The following is a 21,593-nucleotide window of genomic DNA, read 5'->3' on the forward strand; positions in this document are numbered from 1 at the left end:
AAATTAGATGGTTACAGCTTCTCAAATTTAATGTAATGTTTTCTTGCTTCTCATTGTTTCATATCAAGTTGAAATCTATTTTGTTTTTGTCTCTTTGTCAGAAAAAATGGAAGATACAAAGACCAAACTCTGGACTCTGGTAACCTTTGATGTGCATTTATTACCATATTTTTAGACAAATATTTAATAGATTCATCAACTTTTTAAAAAGCAATCCACAATTACTGATTACTTCCATATTTACCTACTGATACCTGTGTGTTTCAGAGATTTATTAACTGTATGGAGTAACTTTGAGTAATTGATTATCACTTTTTATTGGGTTTTCATTGAAGACGCAAAAAGATAAATAACTGATTACCACAATGACACAAAGAAAATCATACAGAAGTTGAAGGAACTGTGTAAGATTTAGGGTGAAATAGTGGCATCTACCGTGAGGATTTTGGATGGCAACCAGCTAAAACTTCTCCACATTAGAGTTACTTCAGTGTTCATTGTTAAGGAGGTTTTTACCAGGAGCCAAATTATCCACAGAGGTCTCTTCGTCTCCAAAACAAGAGGATCAAGTGATGAAAGAAACAGTAAAAGCACTAAATAAAGCAGTTTAATGTTAAAAGGCAGTGTTTCTCTGACGCTGTTTGGCATGACGCACACAGGCTGCTTGCCCAGCATCTGTTATGACTGCTGATTACCTAATGTGTGCTCATCTTGTCTCTGAAAGCATTTTTACGTAAAAAAAAAAAAAAAAATCACTGTTTTTCCAACAATGTCGTTGCAGAGGGGCTTCAAACTACAGTGGCCGACGTGAAAACGGCCTATGTAGAGCCAGTGTTTGCTTTGCCTGTTCTGGGCCACCGTAGAAAGGTGGTGGTTCAACATGGCAGGCTTCCTAGACAAGGACCCACTTCCTGTGTCAACAGCTCTTTATAAGGTAACAAAAACACAACAGTTCTTATTCTCAGTTGATTATACACTTAAGAAAATGTACTTACTATATTAAATTAAATTTCTGCCATTATATCCCCCTAAATTCTACACACTGGGCCTTTAAAGTCATAAAAATGATTATACTAATGAAAGGTATGGGGCAGTATATCTTGTTTTTGGGGAGGTGTTGTGCTTTTCTTTCAGTCTGCCATGGACAGACCTGACACTGGACCATTTCACTGCTGAAAATGAAACATGGAGGTTCCCTCATTTGGCTCCTCATTAGGTAAGATTGCAGAAGAAACACAAATCACAGTCATCAAATCCTGCTGGCGAATGTGCCTGAGTCTCAATCCAATATAAACACATCTGACCACACACGCACACACAATCCTGGGCTCCAAGAAAAGCACCTGTAATCAAAAACAAGACCAAAAACAGATGCAGGCCTCCCTCTCGTCACCCATGCTTCCCTCTGCTCTTTGCCATCCTCCTATATAAAGACCAGTCTAGTCGCATCAAGTCATTAGCTCAAGTAATCCACTTGTGGCTCGGTGCCTTGATTATGCGATCACACCGAGAGACTAAACCAGCTTCAGCACAGACTGAGGGAGCGTCACACACAAGGCCTCTGTGGTGAGTTACTGCTGAAGGTGCTGTTGTCATTCATCTACCTACAATATGATGAGCGGTCTGATAGATATCCTGCAGTTCTTGACCTGAACCTGGTGGACTGGTGGAGGATGAAACAGAGCAAATGGCTGTTTAAATACTCATCAAAACTGAGAGCCAAACAACTTGGGAGCTGGTGACTGGATAGAGGAGGTGACCACGTGAGTAAACCACTGATTTTAAGATGTCGTAGTAGAGTTTTTAGATATAGTAAAACTACAAATGGAGCAGAGAAATTGAGAAAATTAGATGTCATAGGTCTTAGTTTTTCTCTGAACCATCGTCAGGTTTTAGACCTGGTTCAAGTCCTTCTCACAGTTTATTTTAGTCCACTTAAAATGCCAGGTTTTGATTTTGATCAGATGGCTTTGGCTTGCTGCTAAATATCTTTACATGTGACGAAAGCCAACCATCTGTTGCTTTAAGTAGTCCGAAGCCGGCTCTGCAAAGTAAGAAAGTTACATGTGCTTTGTTCATATTGAAAAGCTCAGTCGTTTCTTTGGTTTTGCAAATTGTAAACAGAAATTAAGACATCATTTGTTTACTTAAAACAACAGATGGTCATCTAGAAATCATTAAATTTGGCCATTTCATCAAAAAAACTTCACGCCATTAAGATTTTTCCTGCCTCCTCACTTTGATAAATTGCTTAATGTAAGCCTTCGTAGAATTCAGATAAAACAGTCCTGTGCCGCAGGATTGAGGCCAATCGAAGAGGTCAGGAGTGAACCAGCAGATAATGAGATTAGAAGGTCAAACGTCCTACTGCTTCAGCTTCCCCACTGCTGACGAGCTACGCGCAACTTTCCGTTCTGTGAATGAACCGGTCTCCTGGAGAGAGGAGATATTTTTAAAATGGTTGTGGAGAGTCTGAAAATGTTGGTAAAGTCATATATGTGTCTCCAAAAAGTCGTGTATCCCCTTTAGAGAGCAGTGTTGGATTCATCTAGTGGTTGCACATGAACAGTAAATACATGCTTATAGATCAACTCCAGCAGCTTGTAGCTGATGTCATGATTGTTTGGTGCTCTGAACAGGAACAGTCATGGGATGTGGCGTCACGAAGTCCGACCATTTCCACAAAACATCTGGTAAAGGTAACCCTAACCCTAACCCATTATATATAAACATAGACTGGTAAACCTGTTTAGCAAATTTAACCCTCTCAGGTTTACATTAATTGTCACCACAACGTCCCTCTTGTTGTCTACCTTGTTCTTGCAACCCAATCGCCAGAATAAATGTTGGTATTGCACATTTCTGCCAAAAAAAAAAAGTATTTCAGAAAAGTATTTCTGAAAGTATAGCTTTCTTTATGTTTCAATCTCATGCTCTGGTTAATTTCTAGTTAGGTGTAGGTACAAAAACCAGTTGATTAGGGTCAGGAAACATCATGTTTTGGCTTAAAATACCCAGTTTGTCGCTACAAACTGCTAAAAAATATTACAGCCTCTCATTAAAAAATAGCTGCTTTTGTTGGTCTTGAACTTGTCTGATATCTTGGCAGCCATCTCGCCAAGGTGTCATGCCACCCACTATCCCCTCCTGATGAGAAACTTAGCTCATATACATGTAATCTGTCATATGTATGAAGTGTACAAATGTAACATATCAGTGGTTTGCAGAAGCGTACAATGCAAACATTTTATTCTGGCGACTGGACTGTTTTTGTGTGCTTTTCACTTCAACTGTTATCTCCCTATTATATGTGTTATCTATTAACGTTTCTGTATTTCTTTTTGTCTCTGTGCTCTGCTGCATTAAGCCGTCACAAGTAAGCCACAGCTGTCTTACCTTGTTTGTTGTGTTGTTGTTGTTGTTGTTGATGTTGAACGTAAGCTTCAACCACACATATCTGGGTTAGAGCAGCTGGAGGAAAAACTGAATGTCCGACTTAAGCAGAAAAAAGTTCTTTTGGATATTGTACTTAAGTAGAACTAAAGTAAACAATTTTCAAATACTTAAAGTACTTGCAGTGAAATTGTATTTTGTCAGAATAAAAATATCCAAGGTAAACTAATAAACCAACACTCAGGCTCACTGGTCACAAGAGAGTGAATATTATTTGTGTCCTCTCTGCCCCAAATCATCCCATTTCATCTCACATCAAAAACAAGACCTTTAACAAATGCAATTTTTTGTCAAAATGTTCTTTTAATCACTAATTTAAACGACACAATTAAAAAAATGATAGCATAAGCCTATATGATCACGTCATTGCAGTGTGATTCTACTTAAGAAACTGATACATCGCTGGCGTAAGAAATGTCAAGATGATATAATCTGATCCACCTGTATCTCAGCAGTGCTTGACATTCTCTGTTTGTGTTTCAGCTATAAAATCTGCCATCCTGATTCAGCGATGGTACCGTCAGTATGTCGCCCGCACAGAGATGAGACGGAGATACACCTGGCACATCTTCCAGTCCATCGAATACTCCGGCGAACAGGCTCAGATAAAAGTGAGAAACCACCAGAGACGATCCTGTACACGTTCTGCTTGTTTGTTGAATTGAAAAATAACGGCTCAACTTTTACGTCTCCTCCCTGTGCAGCTTTACAACTTTCTCGGCTACCTCATGGACAATTTCACACCTACAAGCAATGAACGTAAGAGTTTACATTTCAACTGACAAACTGTTTTTGCTCAGGATTTTCCTTCTGTAATCTCTGAGTTTAAACTTGTCCTGACCTTCCTTGCAGGGAATTTGATCTCACACATCTTCAGAGAGAACGAGATCTGTCGCGATGCAGAGTGGGAGAGGTACTTCTGCTACAAGAACATCGAAGTGCCAGAGATTTACTCAGGACCTCACCTCACCTTCCCTCTGACGGTGGAGCAGGCGGTCGGGCTGGTGGAGGCCTTCAGGAACAAGAAAGTAGGTGCAAACCTCTGCTTTAAAAACCTCCTTCAAAGCTGATGTTCAGGCTCACTGGTTTTATCTTACTGCACAAGATCAAGCTTAGTAGGAAAATGAGGCGGAAACTAGTCATGAATAGAATTTTAAATCCCAATAGTATGCTTAAATTTGACAAAAACAAATTACATTTTACTGTGAATTGAGTTTCAAAAGCAGGAAAGCAAGATATTATGATGGAGGTGGACTGTTGATAGTCTCAGGTCCACAACGAATATCATTTGCCCTAATTTGTACTTTATATTTTAACTTCAAGAGAAGATACTCATACTTATGTGTATGAAACTGACCACTAAAATCACGTTCATGAGCTTAAGATGGAGTGATTGTCTCCTCAACAAGGTTTTTTGGTGTTGAGTAGAATTTCCACAAACAAAACAAGTGCATCTTTAAATTAAGCCGATGCTGCTAATCAACAAACTTATCATAATTGAATTTCTGGCATTTTTCTACTCATTTAATTAGTCTTTGAGTCTACTGAAAAGCAGTCTTTAAATAAAATGTATGATCAATGCATAAATCACAATATGGCAGCAGTTATCAAACACTGAAATATAAATATCCGTTCATGTGCCTGAGATCTTCTTGCTAACGAGTCTTTCTCCCAGTAGCAGCTGCATTCACGTTACGTCCTCCAGCTGCTGCTTGAGACGTGGAAACAGCTCCGGATGTTGCCAAATATCAACCGTGTCTCCACCTGCCGCAGCAAAGAAATCACTATTTGTGGTGAGATTTGATCATTTTATCAAAACGCCTAAAATGCTCAGGTTACAGCGTCTTAGTCATAAATACTCGCTGATTGTATTAATCTCCTGTTTGAGTGAATTGATTCGAATATATGTCAGTTGTGAAACATTCATCGCTGATGTTTTAAGCATTTATAAAATATCTGATGTTTTATTGTTAAAACTTAAAGTCATTTTAGAACAATTGTGTCTCAGTTGTAAAACTTAAAAAACCTTATGAGAGAAATGTTGACAGTTCCTTTCTGTTTGATTGTTATTTGATAATTTAAAGATGTCCTCTTCATTACAGGTGATTTGCATGGACAACTGGAAGACCTGCTGCTGATTTTCTACAAGGTCAGGACTTCATCCTCTAAGATCTTTTTTAAGATTTAAAATTTAAGAAACGCTGAAATAACTAAATTGAAAACGTTCTGGTTTCTTTTTGGCTCATGAGCTACAGTTACAGTTCTCAATTTGAAAGACACGTACATGGATAGACAATTTTATTAAATTTTATTTTAATCAAAATACTCTCCTCCTGTACTTTGGCACCCTAAAGTAAATCAGCAGTGCTGCAATATTGTCTGAAACACAGTGATAACGTCTTTCAGTGTCTCGTTTTGTTTGGCCAAAATTCCAAAAACACAAAAATAGTTCATTTTTGATTATGTGAAATGGAGAAAAATGGCAAATTCTTACATTTAAATAATTTGAACAATCAACTTATTATGAAATTTTCTGCTAATTAATTACCTATTGATGAACTAATTGATATATCCGCTACTTGTTTTTTTTAGTTTATGTGTAAAGAATAGTTTGAAACTTTTGAAGTGGGGTTGTGTGAGGTACTTATCAGTATATTACCTACTGTAGATGTCTGTCAGCCAGTTTGGAGAGGCAGGCAGGAGTACCAACAGGGAAGCTAAGCCAAGTACAGCTGTCGACCCCATTTCAAAATATCTGAATAGTCCCTTTAAAACAAAGATTGTTAGTTGCAACCTGCTCTGTTTTTTTACACTGAATCAATTAGTGAGTGAGACAGGATCTGTGTTGTCTGTCCTCTCATTTGTTTACAGTCAGATTACAAACTGACCCTTTAGCACAGCTCTATTTGTTTCCATTAAAGAACGGCATGCCGTCCTTGGAGAAGCCCTACGTGTTTAACGGAGACTTTGTAGACCGAGGCAAAGACTCCATCGAGATCCTCATTATCCTGTTTTCATTTCTGCTCGTCTATCCGAGTGACGTCTACCTCAACAGAGGAAACCACGAAGACCACATAGTCAACCTGAGGTAAGGAATCTGAGGTAAAACTAAGTCTAACTGGAGGACAGTGAATCTTCACTTTCTGACTGTTACCTTGTGTTTCTCCGGCTGATGCAGGTACGGCTTCACGAAGGAGGTGTTGACGAAATACAAGGTAGGTTCATATCACCATACAAACATCAACACGCTCCTTTGTCTTTTTGTTTACCACTCACTATTAACTCCTGATCTCTGCTGATCAAACCAGCCAGCAGAGCCAACATGTGCCCTAATCTCTTCTATCTTTGGAGCAGCAAAATTTAATTGGTTCCAGTCACCTTCGCCTACACATTCCCAGTAAAGCTTGATATAGGCTGGATTCCTTCCCAACACAATACTGGTCACTCCTCCTCGCAGCTAAGAGGATTTGAGGTTATTTAATCAGACGACTGCAGGACATCTGACCCTGTTGGCTTCCTCGCCCTCCCTGGCCCAAACATGTACCACATAATTCAGGTTTTCTGTCCTTTGTTAGGATAAAAGAAAGTTTCACTTCCTGCTGCACTATCAGCAGTAATCTGATTGAAAATTTGATTTATAAACATCAAACTTTTAATATGAAACAACATCTTTAAACTGGAGCTACAAGTTGCAACAACCAATCAAATAAAGACAACTATGCCATCAAAAACTGATAATGAAAACATCCCTAAAAGTACCTTAAAGGGACAGTTCACACCAAAATCAAAAATACATATTTCCCCTCTTACCTGTAGTGCTATTTATCAGTCTCGATGGTTTGGTGTGAGTTGCAGAGTGTTGGAGATATCGGCCTTCTTCTAAACTACACCTGCCAACTGAATCACCGCATGGCAGGAAGTGTGCATCTACAGCTAGCTCACTGAGCACCATTGAGCTAACATTACAGCTCAGCCGAGGAGGACGGCATTAATGTTTACATCTTGCACAAACTTCTTGTCCATGAGTATATGCATGCTTCCTTCTGCCCAGCAATTCGGTTGGTGGGTGTAGTTTGGTAGAAAGAAAATATACAAACTTCAGGATAGCCTATAAGACACACAACGGATCACGCCTTCTTAAAATTTGACTACAAACTTAGAGAAGATGAAAAAGAAGAGAGAATGAAGACATTTATTTTCTGTTTATCCTCAGATGCACGGCAAACGTATCTTGAAGTTGCTGCAGAAGATTTTCAGCTGGTTGCCGTTAGCGACAGTAATCGATCAGAAGGTGCTTGTACTCCACGGAGGGATTTCAAACAGCACAGACCTCGGCCTCCTCGCCAGATTGGACAGACACAATGTGAGCTGTGATGAATGCTTTCATTTTTAGATTATCAGACACAGATGTTGTTTTCAAAGTCTCTGACATCTCTGCTCTCGTCTGTTTTTTTTCCCCAGTACGTCTCAGCGCTGAGGCCTCCAAAGAAGAGATACCACAGCTCAGCGGGGTTGTCCATCGACTCGGACATGGACGAGGAGGTCTTGTCCAACCACCGGATCTTCCAGCGTCGGACTTCCCTCACGTTTCCCAAACCCCTTGGGACCCGCGACAGCTTCCAGAACCGCTCGCTGCAGGACTTCTCTGACCGGATCAAAGTGAACACGGTGGACGAGGTGGAGATCAACAAGAGGAGACAGTCTATTTTCAACGCAGCGATCAACAAACCAGAGAATGAGCTGTCTTCATCTTTGTCCAATGAGTCTATCAACAGTGATCATTCCAAAGACGAGTGGAAACAGGTGATGAAGGAGTAGAGCAGTGTTTGCTCAGATACTTTGAGATCGATTTATGTTCTGTTTGATTTGTTTGCTGAAAAGCCGACTGATCCCGTCATTGTCTTTAAGTTTGGCTTTTCTCACCTTTAGTGCTGCCAAAGTTATTTTAGTCATTCTTGCTATTGATCTTAACTTCAGTACTGTAAATGATAATCCTTATTCAATTTAAGTGTTTTAATAAAAGCTAGTAAAATGAGATAAATGAAGCAAAAAATAAAATGCAGCAGTGCTTCAAGAAAGATAAACAAATATATACTCAGGCACAACAGTACATATTTGTGGATAAAAAATGTGTACTCATGATGTTTTATTTAACCAACTCAGTAACGTTTTGGAATTAATTTTAGTTACATTATCTTGTCATGATCATTGTGTAAAGGCGCAGACAAGACACTCAAAAAAAGAGAAAACACACACATCTATACCCATGAAACTAACAACAAAACAAGCTGTCATTATGCAACACTTTAAAACAGGCACTTATCTTTTAAAATGTTCACAGTCCTCAGGTTAAATAATTAAAATACTCTTATTTTTGAGATAGGCCTAACTCAGTGGAATGCAGTAATATTTTGTATTTAGAGTACAAAATATTACAAGTGACCTCTGAACTCTGACTGTACGGCACTTTGGCTGAACTAAGTCAACAAACAGAAAACGATCTAATTCCAAAATGCTACATATTCGCATCTCGAAATGTTTCCCTCCTAAATTTCAGTAATTCATCAGTGCAATGTCAAATCAGTTCATTTCAATTTTATTTATGAAGCCCTAAATCACAATTTAACTCAGAGAGCTTTACAGCATGTTATCAGTATTTTAAAAACACTTAGACACTTTGTCTAGGTAATCTTTGTCTAAGATTACCTAGACAAAGAAAAAATCTTAGCACAAAGTCCATTTACTAGATTTTTACGGAGCTTTCATCCACATCCTCCACTGAGAAAGACTATGACTGTTTCCAAGGTCAAGAATATGTTTTATACTAAACTAGATTAGACAAAATTGTACTACTTGTCAGTTTCCTCTTAAATGTTACACTTTCTTACTCTTGTTTGACTTACACTGTAGAAATACATCCGAGTGCAATGTTACTAGGGCTGTAACACCCAATTATTTTTATCAGTTTTTACTTTTATCTGTCCAACATAACACAAATGCAAACTAAAAATCTTTACATTAAAGAAGCAATTTAGGGGACATTGTTTGCTTTAAAAATGTCTTTAATGATTAATCAATGATCAAAATAGTTGCAGATTAATTTTCTGTCAGTCATTTAAAGGAATACTTCACCCATAAAATGGCCATTTGTTTATCAGTTACTTACCTTATGTGCTCCAAAAACCACAGTTCTTTGAATGGTTACTTGAGGCTGGCTCCAGAGGCCAGTCACCATAGACCCTCATCCTAAAATGCCAGGCTTTACAACAGAAATAAACATGCTTACAGCCTCGTCTCTACAGCTAATTTCCCTGTTAATAACAACTGTACAGGGGGTGAATTTTTATATAACTTACCTGTTTATATTTTATTAAGGCTAAAGTTACACATAATCAAGGGTAGGCTGCTTTGAGTGAGGCTGTCTGCAGATAGTGTCCTTGGCTTGTCGGTCAGATCCACCCCTCGCTCCTCCACAATGGCAGCCTCTCACCAAAATATGCTCACTTCTGGCTCCAAAAAAGATGGCGACAGCCAGAATGCTCATCTCGAGGCTTCAAAATGGGAGTCCACAAACCACCGGGTGATGTCACAGTAGCTACTTACTCTATTTTAAGTTTAAACCATAACATTTAAAACACTTCTGCATAAACATAGATGAGTTGCACACCTGGGCAAGCATGTGCATTTGAACTCACCCATGCTTCTACTTCATTGTGGAAGTGTTTTAAATATTACGGTTTTAGCAGTTTGCTGTTTTAGCGGAAGAACTGAGCAAACAACTGGATAAATGGGACTTGGATTATACTGCACGAGTAGTGTGAGAGTCTGTAAACAGATGTTTTGATATAGTTTTGATGTTTAAATGTCTCAGTTTCTGGATTCGTCATTTGTTAGATTCTTTTTGGAGGCATGCAAGATGTTTTCTGTACAATTTCAATGTAAAACAGGGTGAGTAATTGATATACAACTGGTTGTGGTCATTTTGTGGGTGAGGTATTCCTTTAATCAACAAATGATTTCAACTCTAATTATTATAAAGTCTTAAGGTTACCTGTGGAGGTTTCTATGGGAACATCACTATATAATGCCTCATAACAAGAGTTGTCAATGTTTTCAAATGATGTACATCTCATTTAGGAATGAAGGTTTATTGTTGTTGTTTGTTTGTTGTTCTCAGGTCTTAAAGTGTCCCATGTGAGATATTTAATTAGTGACTTTGTCAAGTGGAAAAAAAGTTATTTTGATTCAGAAGTCGTGGCCTTTGCGCCTCGGCTCTGTTCCAGGGGACTAAATAAGTCTTGAGTCACAGCCTGATAAACACTCATCAGTGATCAACACTCACCTGCTGCGGATTGTTGCCTACATGGAGCTTTAACATGCTTTAATCCATTGCGTCATCAATCCCTCTGCCGTAAGTTCACCTCCGTCACCACCTGTAAGCACAGGCTGCTGAAGTCAGTGGTCTCAGCTGACTCTGGTACTTGGTGCTGGTTCAGGTGCAAACATGCTCGATCATTGTCAGTCACTCAGGGTGACTTGTGTGAAGTGATGCGTTCAGGTGTTCGTGTACCAGTGTAAACATGAGTAATAGCAGATCCTGAAAAACGCTTGAAATAACTTAGAAATTTATAATTAAAAGACATTATTTTTTAATTTCTCCCTCCTGTCTCTACTCTACGTCCATAGATCCTGGACCTGCTGTGGAGCGACCCGATGAACCAGGACGGCTGCATGCCCAACGAGGTGCGGGGCGGAGGCTGCTACTGGGGCCCCGACGTCACTGAGGACTTCCTGAACAAACACGGCCTGCAGCTCATCATCCGCTCCCACGAGTGCAAACAGGACGGTTACGAGTTCTGCCACAACCGTAATGTGAGCTCAGATACTGACGGCACACAGACGCTCCAATGTTTTCCTGAATTCACTAAAACATTTTCTGTCATTTTACTCAGGTCCTCACTCTGTTCTCCGCCTCCAATTACTACGACGTGGGAAGCAACAGGGGGGCGTATGTGAAGTTGGGTCCAGACCTTGTGCCTCATTTACTTCAGTACCAGGCCAGCAGCATGATCAGAGAGCTCACCATAAGACAAAGGTGCAAAACTACCACCACTACCAATATTCATCTCAAAAATGTGCAAGTTTTTCTGTTGTTTTTTTTTTTTTGCATTTTATCAGTTAATTGTCTACAAAATGTCAGAAAATTGTGAAAAATGCCTGCCACACTCTCCCAGAGCCGAAAGCAACATCTCCAAAAGTTTGTTTTGTCCAACAAACAGTTCAAAACATAAAATTTGTACAGTTACACAAAATAGAGAAAGTTGGCAAATATTTGCACTGGAAACAAAAACAACATAAAGCAAGACAAGAGATTTTGGTTAATATACATATTTGCTTTTTTACAGAGTGACATGAGAAGATTAATATCTTGTGTGTCTGTGTAGTAACCTGCTACAGCTATCTTATCTAATCTTAGCGTAATGATTGAAATCATGAGTAAACAGCTAGCCTGGCTTTGCCAAAAGGCAACAAAATCCACCTCCCAGCAGCTTTTAATCTCATTAATTAACACTTTAGATATTGTTTGTTTAGCTGTTTTGTTTACCTGCAGACAGAGCCAGTATTTGTGCTAGGCTAAGATAATTGTCTGCTGGCTTTAATGTCTTTGAAACCTGGAGTGACTTCACTTTTCTTGTGCTGCTTTTAGACACCTTTTGCAGTATTTAAACCTATCAACTCTGAGCAAATTGGTGCGAATTTTCTTTTTTTTTTTAATTTTCTCTTTTTACTAATTTCTTGCTAATTTTTTGGGTCATTTCTTCTTTCGTTACTCATTGCCTTCTTTCCATGTATTTAAAAGAAATCAATGGAGTTTGCTCAGGTTTCAAAGGGTTAACGTACAGACATGAGAGCGGTGTTGATCTTCTCATGTAACTTTTGGCAAGAAAGTGATTATTTCCACAAAATGTCACAACAATTTCTTAAAAAGATTTATCTGTAATCAATATCGTTGTCAAATTAGCCTCTTGTCATTTTACTTACCGTTTACAAATATCATCACACAAATATATGTACATATCTACTCTAGTAATAGCACATGGATATTTTAAGACAGCAGAATTATCTTTTGCAACTGTTGCTGGATTAGACAAGAAATTTTAAATGAGAGTTCAAATTCCTTGATTAGGGCTGCACAATTAATCAAATGTTTATCTTGCTCACGACTTTGGCCACCCACAATTAAATGAACATGATCGACTGTGATATTGGCATTTAAAATGTGTGTTCTGCTCATAGAAAACTTGGCCACATATAAGCGCTTCCTAAACTAACAACCATGGTAGCTGTCATGCCGCAGCAAGTGCAACTAACTTGTTCAACCATCTGAAAAAACACCACAAACTGCTGAATGATGAATTCATGAAGGCCAAGAAGAATGTCATCGCTAACGTTACCTCTCGTGATTCCCATTGTGGACTGAAATAACCAATGAAATCACAGTCCATTTGGCCGAGGATGTGTGTCCATTAAACAGTTTATTATTATATTGCCTCTAAGAGATGTGCTGTAAAAAAGGACCAGTCTTATTTTGATGCAAAGATTAGTATGTTAGTACATTAGCAGGAATGTAGCACAATGTGGAAACAAAAGCAGTGCTGTGTTTATTTAAATGTGAAAATAATAGTGTTTATCATTTTAGCTATAACCATGCAGCCCTATCCAAGACATAATGATCTGTTTAATATCGAAGTTTATTATCTGTTGCATTTGTTGTTTTCTTGTCTGCAGTGTCGGGCAAACCGAGCGCTCAGCCCTCAGAGTCCTGCGGGAGCAGCTGTTTGCGCACAAATCTGACCTCATCTGTGCCTTCAAAAAGTTTGACAGCGAGAACACAGGTGTGTAGTGTGACGTGAGTCAGTTCAGCCCTCAAAGGATCAGGTGTTCCTTAATGCTACTGCAGATCTGTTGTGTACTTTCTCACGGAGTGCTGATGCATGAGCTCGCACCTTTTAATCCCCATTCATTGGAAAACAAACCCTGTGGGCCAGCCAAAAGTCCTTCAAGGAACATCTGACAGTTTCACAGAAACTGTTCTCAAGTACATAATAAGTAAATAGGGGGTCACTCTACTAATCAACTCAGTGAAGATGTTTCTGTAATGTGCTGTGTGTGTTATTCTTGGTGTTAGAAATAGTAGTTAAAATCTTAGTGGACTGGGGATCATTTTTCAAGAGAGAGAGGTTGGTCTTGAAGTTACAATGAGATGTGTTTGACCAAAAATTCAATGAAAAAGTTTGTTGTGGTTGGCACTTTTGCACTTCGTAGTTAACTCTTGTTATGCCCCACCCTTAGGCGGCCCTATGGGGCTAACAAAACTCCATCACTGACCCAATAATAATCACATGAACACCGTTAAAACAATCAAATCCATGGGATTTATTAGAATGAAAACAAGCAGACAAGACAACGAAAATCCCACGGTGAGAGGCAGCAGGACCAGCAGTCCACACACCAGAGACCTCTCTCCTCTGCTGCTGGCACAGGAGCTCTTAAGCACCTCCTCCATGCCAGGTGCGCTGCACCTCATTAACTAATGCAGCACACCTGGGCAGATCTACAAGGGAGGGAAAAGGAACAGCAACACAGAACACATACACAAGCCGTAAAACTCTTCACACCTGCCTATATTCACAGTTTTGAAAGTTTTGCAAAAGTGAACACAGCGTTTTGTTTTGTTTTGTTTTGTTTTTTTTGTTTTTTTTCTTTACAAATTGCAAAGGTAGAAATTAAGCTTGTTCATCGTTTCACAGAGTAAAGGTTGATATATTGAAAAAAAGCAGCATTTCCACCAAACACTCTCAATATAGTGCTGTTAGAACTGGTATGTAACCTGTACAGACATATCCCTTAACTGCAGATCTGTTTAAGTGTTTACAGTGCAGACAGTACTATTAAATGTAGGCGGCCATTTTCACGGGATAGTCATGGTCGTGTCACTGCTTCATCCAGCTCTCCTTGTATTTCCTCTTCATTGGAGATGAAGAGTGTTTAGAGTCTCTGTTGCAATCGATAGGATATTTTAAAAAAAGTATGTCTGTGAATTGAGTGCTTTTAGCGCACCAGTCAGTGGACTGCAGTGTTTCTAGCTCCACCTTTTAGTATCTGATCAGTGTGCTAGGTACCTCAGCGGAGGGGGGACAAAAAAACGGGAGGGAATGGAGCGATTCAATTGGTACCATCCACAATTTTTGACAAAAATAACCATTTGAAATAACTGAACTGAACCAGACTGCTTGGTGGAAACAAGGCTAAAGACTCGCTTTGGATCAGAGTCTGAGCAGTTTTAGAATTTAGAGGTTTATACTTAACATTTCAATTTTTTTAAAGACGATACAATACATCAGACAATTTTGATAAGCATCCCTTTCATTTGTTCACAGTTGAAGAATAAACTTGTCAATGATTTTTTATAAACATTGTAAAGAGCACACTGTGTCAAAATTACCTCAAACATGTCCAAACATGTTAATGTGTAACATGTCCACCTCTGTCAGGTCTTGTGTCTCTGAACGACTGGGCCTCTGCAGTGGAGAGCGTGATGCACCTCAGTCTGCCCTGGAGGATGCTGCGCTATCAGCTGATCACCAGTAAGAGCAGTGACGGCATGATAAATTACTACGAGTGGTTCAACGAGCTCGCCATCAAAGGACCCAACACGGATGTAAGTAACCCAGCTGGGGATCCATTGTGATCACAGAAATACTAATGTGTGATTTAAGGATGTTGTATATGCTGGTACATATCTTTTGCTGAGTCAGACTCACCCTAACACACTAACTCAGACACACCTAAATACTGTTTATCTTGCAGCACATTGACCAGAGTCTGCTGGAGACTTTGTATCGCCATCGCTCCACCTTGGAGACCATCTTCAGGATCGTAGACACAGACAACTCGGGTAAAACAATTTATTCAACACTGAAAAAAAGTTACATGTAGGGCCGTCACGATCATGAAATTTTAGTTTACGATTTATTGTCATACAAATATTTGTGATTGGCAATTTCATTGTCTTTATTTCTGTTCATTTTATGCCACTTAGAGGTGTTGTTTTGTTTTTTTTGCTTTTCAATTAGACCTGGATCCATGTTGTTATTTTCAGTGGCTGCTCATGGAAAAATGTGATTGTTGGCAAAGGAGTGCCAGTTGAATCCTAAAGACTTTATAGATACCAGAAACTGAAAAAAAGTTAAATTAATTAATTGTCTTCTATTCAAATAAACACAAGAAGTTTTTGCTTTAGTTTGCTGAAACAAACTAAATCAAATACCTTGAAACTTGTGTAGGCCGCCGTAATGTAATGAAGATGTTTTTCAAGGCAGTTCAAGGAATACTTTACCCACAACATCATCATTTGTGTGTCAATTAATAACCTTGTATTGCCTTGAATTTGTGAAGAGAACATTCTTGATGAATTAAAGGGGGCATGTTTAAAACAGCACAACAATTCAAAACATTAATTTACAAGCTCTCACACAACTCGTGCAGTATAATCCTCGTCTCGTTTATCCAGTCAGATGCCCAGTACCTCCCAAAAACATGAATTTTTAGTAAAACCGTGATATTTAAAACACATCAACATATGTGTAACACAACTGAGCAAGTGCTTGTGTTTGAAATCTGCACATGCATTCCACTTAATCCCAGTTTCCACCAGACACTTTCAGTATACCTTTGGAACCAAAACTAACCCTTCAGACATGGTACCTAGACCCTAGTGTTTCCACCTCAAATAGTACTCTTAAATGTGGCCGGGGTTGTTGTCACTCACTGCTCCGTCCAGCATTCACTGTATTCTCTTGTAGATGGCATCTCTGCTCCTTGTTTGTTGTCCACAGAATGTGGATGGACGCCAACATTTTCAGAACAAAATAGAACAGGCTACAGTGAGAGTCTCTCTCGATGGGATATTTAAAAATAGCAGGTTTGTGCATTTAGTCTTAGGCAAGCATAGCCAGCCGCAGCCCACAGGAATGACGCTTCGCAATGCTTTTTTTTTCTCCAAGTGAGGATTAGAATATATGTAGTTCACATAATCCAGTCGAAATTTAAACATCTGAAGATCCACTTATCACTAAAAGTCTGTGTCATCCAAGAGAGACAAAAAAACAACTAAAGTAATAGTCAAAGTTATCAAACTGTAATTTAAACTGTGCTGATGGATTTGTGTCGTCAACTCCTCCAGACCTGAAGATGATGCTCACTTCAGGGCTAACCTCCTTCACTTCACCCTGCAGATGGGCAACAAGAGAGGGAAACTTTACTTGGGTCTTAAGCAGCTGCATTTATTCAGAGACAAACTGTACATTTACTACCACTTCGAAACGTATACTGCAACCTCTACTGCTTATACTGCTTCCTCCACCTTAAAATGTCAGTCTATGTTTCCACAGTTTTGTTTCTGGGATGAAAAACTGTGCCGGCTCACAGAGACAATCCAATGAGACAGTCTGCTTCAGTGGAGGTGTAAAGTGTGTCAGGGCTCTGTAAAGTGTTTGTTGTGACCAGATAGAGACGTTTACTGAGTTCAGCTTCCGTTAATCCACCTGTAGCGTGCAAAAGAGGCTACATCAGGTTACGGCCTCCTGAATCCTCCCAGTTAAGATGAGGATTAACCCACTGATCTACTGGCCTCCCCATCCCCCACTCCAGAACACACACACACACACACACACACACACACACACACACACACACACACACACACACACTTTACTCTATCAGCATCTGTTTCTATTACTGCATCTCTAATCTCCTCTTTTCCACCCATCATCTTTAACCTTGAACCTCCTCCTCCTCACAGGCTTCATCACCATCGAGGACTTCCGGCAGACCTGGAAGCTGCTGAGCGTCTACCTAAAGATGGAGATCACGGACGACGCCATCTCCGACCTGGCCGTCACTATTGACCGCAACAATGACGGCAGCATTGACATCGAAGAGTTCATGGAGGCCTTCCGCCTCACAGACAAGAAGAGCCGGCTGGAGCGAGGGCGCAGCATGTTCATGGGGACGGGCACTGACCTCACCAAGCTGGAGGGAGATCCCAACATTTGAGCAGAGAGACTGGGAACAGAGAGCGACCTCAGCTCAGACTCAGAGGGTAGGGGGAGGGAGGAAGGTGAGATGAAGCCAACGCAAGCTGCTTTAATGACGCACATTGAGACGTAGGATGCTGCCGAGCAACAGTAGATCACATGGGATTAGAGGGAGGATAGAGTTCAGGGTATTTGACAGCGAATGTTCATTTCGCATTTTGATGCAGTTTTATCCACTGAGGAAGAGACTGAAACACGACTGCATCACGTCTCATTTATTAAGTGAGAAGCATTTAAAACTGTTGCAAAGCAAAATCCACAAACATAGAAACAAAAAGGCGTCATATTTACACTGCACGATTATTACAAGAATAATAATAATATATGTTGCATTAAAATCCATTTCTTTTGTTGTTTTCAACATGTTTTGACTCGTGAAAGGTAAAAGATAAAAAGAGTAACACCTGCACACTGACACAGATGTTTTTAAATGGACAGCATTAATCGATTTTCATTACCGCAGAACCTTCCTATATATACAAATAGGCTCAGTACAGAGACAATTATACATAACATTAATCAAGTAATATCTAAAAAAACATCGAATGCAGTTGTAAATTACACAAAAACAAACATGACAATATTGCACATAAACAGCATTTAAAATGTATTTGTAGTCATAATAGGGCTGCAACTAATTATTTTTATGATTGATTCATCTGCCAATTGATCACTTGTGTTTACTATTTGGTCCATATAACATCAGAAAAATGTTTATTACCATTTACTTGATGCAAAGGTGATGTCACTAAATGCCTTGTTTTGTCTGACCAGAAAACCAAAACCTTAGTTTAGTTTATTTTGGTCATTTTCTATCTTATAAAACTCAAATATGCACCATACAGTCTATGATATGCACAAGAAAATAAATAAATAATTGAATAATTATTTGCAATGCAGTGACAACTTTTGCTTACCGAATAGGGGGTAAACTGAAACTTTAGCCTAAACCCTCTTTACATATATTGTTTTGTACCTTTCCGTTTAGATTCATACAGTGAAAATGAAAGAAACAAGCAAATCAATATACCTGTATATATTATGTATATATATATATATATATATATATATATATACCTAAACGTCCGAAATATTACATTTACTATGATGTTTGAACAAGAAATAAGAGCAAATGTTCTCATTTGACAACCATAAATCAGGGAATCTTTGTCTTTTACTTAAAAAAAAATGACTCAAGCAATTCATTATTAATCAAAATAGTTGGGCCTTAATTTTCTTAATCGATAAATCGACTAATTGTTGCCGCTCTGCTCCATAAAATGTGAAAAATTTCCTAGATGCCTTCTCAAATGGCTTGTTTTGTTCAACCAACAGCCCAAAACCAGCAATATTCAGTTTACAGTGATAAAAAAATGGAGCAAATCCTCACATTTTGATCCCAGTGAAGCATTTTCACTTGAAAAAATGACATCTGAAAATGATTATTTTTCTGTTGATTCCCTAAAATTATTCAGTGTGCAGGTGTTAATCTGTTCATTTCCAGTAGCCTTGTATCAACATGTGAGGTGCGAATAACTACACGCCTCCTAAAGACTTTATGGAAACCAGACACTTAAAAAAACAAACCAAAAAACAGTATATGATAATAAACTTTATTTTATATATATATATTATAATTGTGCAGCTCTCCATTAGCTGCATTAAGTAATTGCAACCATCATGTTGCTGGTGCCTTAGCAGTAGAAGCGCTTTTACTTCTAGAGACACACTGATGATGTTTTGTATCAGTGCCAACCGCCAACGATGCACCGGGGTCCCTCCCCGTCTCAGATGGGATTGGAACCCTCACCTTGTACAGAACGGAGAACTCGTGTTTTCTTTCATTTGACTTTTAGGATGGTTACCTCCAAAGTGTTGCTTTGAAGCCCAGAAGCTGTGTTTTAAAGGGATAGTTTGATATTTTGGGAAGTTAGATGAGAGGATTGATACTACTCTCATGTCTGTTCAACCTGGTATCAATCTTTTTGTCTAACTATCCTTTAAGATACAGAGACAACATGGGGTTTTAGGGTTTTTCTGTTAAAACTTCTCAGTTTCCATTGTTAGATAAAGTTCCCACGTTGTTTAAAGTCATTATTATAACTCAACCAAAAAAGAGATGAGGAAACAGTGTGCGTATGTGTAAAGTTGCTCTGTATGTAAAATGTAAATTTTAATGTATGTGTGGTTTTTTTCTAGCATGTTGACCATGTAAAACGTTCACTGTAAATACATCTCACATTCAAATTTGAAGCATGCATTGTGTGTGTCTGTGTTTGAGGTAAGTGATGTTTATGAATTATAATTTTAAGAACCATAAATGACTCAAAAGTGGTAAACTGGGGAAAATATAACTCTGAGAAATAATCTCCCTGGAGGCCTTTAGAACATTTGCAATACTGGGAACATGGAGCATTTATCTTTAACGCCTATTTTTAATTCAATATTTCCTATGAATTTCTTCTTTAAATTCTCATTTATATTTATATATATCCCCTAAATTATTTAACTTTACCCATCAAACAACAACACATTTTCACATGATAATATGCTATAGGGTGGCAACTAACAGTTATTTTCATTAACAATTAATCAGCTAATACTTCTCCCAATTAACTGGTTAATCACTGTTTTTAAAATCTCATGAAATAATGAAGAATATTTATTATAATTTACTGCTAAGAGCTTGTTTTTACCAGTATTCAATCTGCTTTATCATTATCTTAACATTCTAATTTATGACAAAGGATGAAATCCTCTCTTTAGAGGCTGGAACAAATAAATGATTGGAAATTGTTCTTTATAAATGATTCAGTCATCACAACAGTTGGAGATTAATTTTTTGACAATCAAGGAATTTTTTTAGCAGTAAAATAAAACAAAATGTTACAAATTAAAAGATAAAAGCGAAGCTAATTTTCCATTTTTTACATAATATATTTTCTTAAGTTCTAATTGAACAACATTTCAATTGATTTCCATTAAGAATTAAGGCCACACACTTAAATTCTTACACATATTTATTTAATTTAGATCACCTGAAATTTTCCAACCAACCAATCCTGCAAATTTTAGTCAATAATGAAAGTTTTATTTATTTATTTATTTATCTTTACATTAAACATCTCAATCATTCAATTCCATCTCATATCGCTCATACAGATTATTAACAGTATTATGTTGTGTCATTATCCCTCCTGAACAGTCAGATTAGTTTTCAGAATCACCAGCAGGGGGCGCAAAAGACCATTCAGTACAGTTTGTTATAAACCAGAGGACCACCTCATCTGAACTGATGACTGAGACATAATGAAAGACTGAGAGTCATTTAAGATATATTAAGTATCCACAAAAATTGGCTCGTAAGAGTATCATTTATCAAAGATTAATACAAAAGAGCAAACACACAAACTGCTAACTGGGATTCCTGAAGGCACGACATCATGAATCTGAGCTGCAGCAACAGCTCGTGGAAACTCTCAGGGTTTTAACTGCATTATCTCCCTGTAAGCCTCTGTGGCCGGGACATTAGTTTTACTTTCACATGATTATCTTTGAAGTGGGTGGATATTAAAACATGCTCGGAGCTGCTTTCAGTTTAAAATGAGGTTGGATTAAAAAGCATTTACACATACGCAGTCATTATTTACCTGGAGAGGAGAGTTTGCCCTCAGAGTCAACATGTTTTGGAGCAAGTCCTGGCTCTGTCCAACTTTAAATCCACCTATCATCATCTGTAAAGCTCTTTCAACACTTAGATCTTGTTGGTTTCACACAAAAAGTGTAAAAGTAACAAGTTGCAGTTAGAGCTAGTTGTAGCTGCTTTTACTGTTGGTTGCATCTTAACTTTGACTCAAGATGTCTGACACATAAATCACTGTAATGCCTGTAAAATATGATTTTCATTTCTATACTGTGGATTTCTACAGATTGAATTAAAGAGACATAAAGTGTTAGTGAACTTAGAGGTGCTGGTAGGCT

General features: G+C 38.4%; 1 protein-coding gene across 1 annotated transcript; it reads left to right on the top strand.

Annotated features, from left to right (window-relative positions):
• The first annotated feature begins 112 nt into the window (after positions 1-112).
• Positions 113-19,836, top strand: ppef2a (protein phosphatase with EF-hand domain 2a). The gene is made up of 18 exons (XM_050051127.1): positions 113-139; positions 782-1,216; positions 2,640-2,699; positions 3,937-4,064; positions 4,158-4,212; positions 4,306-4,481; positions 5,132-5,246; positions 5,556-5,602; positions 6,375-6,541; positions 6,632-6,668; positions 7,667-7,816; positions 7,915-8,256; positions 11,140-11,325; positions 11,406-11,548; positions 13,243-13,349; positions 15,009-15,175; positions 15,325-15,412; positions 17,318-19,836. The coding sequence occupies exons 2-18, from the start codon at positions 1,186-1,188 to the stop codon at positions 17,569-17,571; spliced, it is 2,253 nt and encodes a 750-aa protein (XP_049907084.1). The 5' UTR covers positions 113-139; positions 782-1,185; the 3' UTR covers positions 17,572-19,836.
• Positions 19,837-21,593: the final 1,757 nt, after the last annotated feature.

Source organism: Epinephelus moara, chromosome 8 (genome assembly GCF_006386435.1).
Source record: "Epinephelus moara isolate mb chromosome 8, YSFRI_EMoa_1.0, whole genome shotgun sequence".
In the NCBI taxonomy this organism is placed as follows: Eukaryota; Metazoa; Chordata; class Actinopteri; order Perciformes; family Serranidae; genus Epinephelus; species Epinephelus moara.

Excerpts from the sequence above, each read along its gene's own strand:
- ppef2a (XM_050051127.1), top strand. The coding sequence starts at position 1,186 with ATGGAGGTTCCCTCATTTGGCTCCTCATTAG. Across the intron at positions 1,217-2,639 it reads CTCATTTGGCTCCTCATTAG|GAACAGTCATGGGATGTGGC; the intron begins GTAAGATTGCAG and ends TGCTCTGAACAG. Across the intron at positions 13,350-15,008 it reads GTTTGACAGCGAGAACACAG|GTCTTGTGTCTCTGAACGAC; the intron begins GTGTGTAGTGTG and ends CACCTCTGTCAG.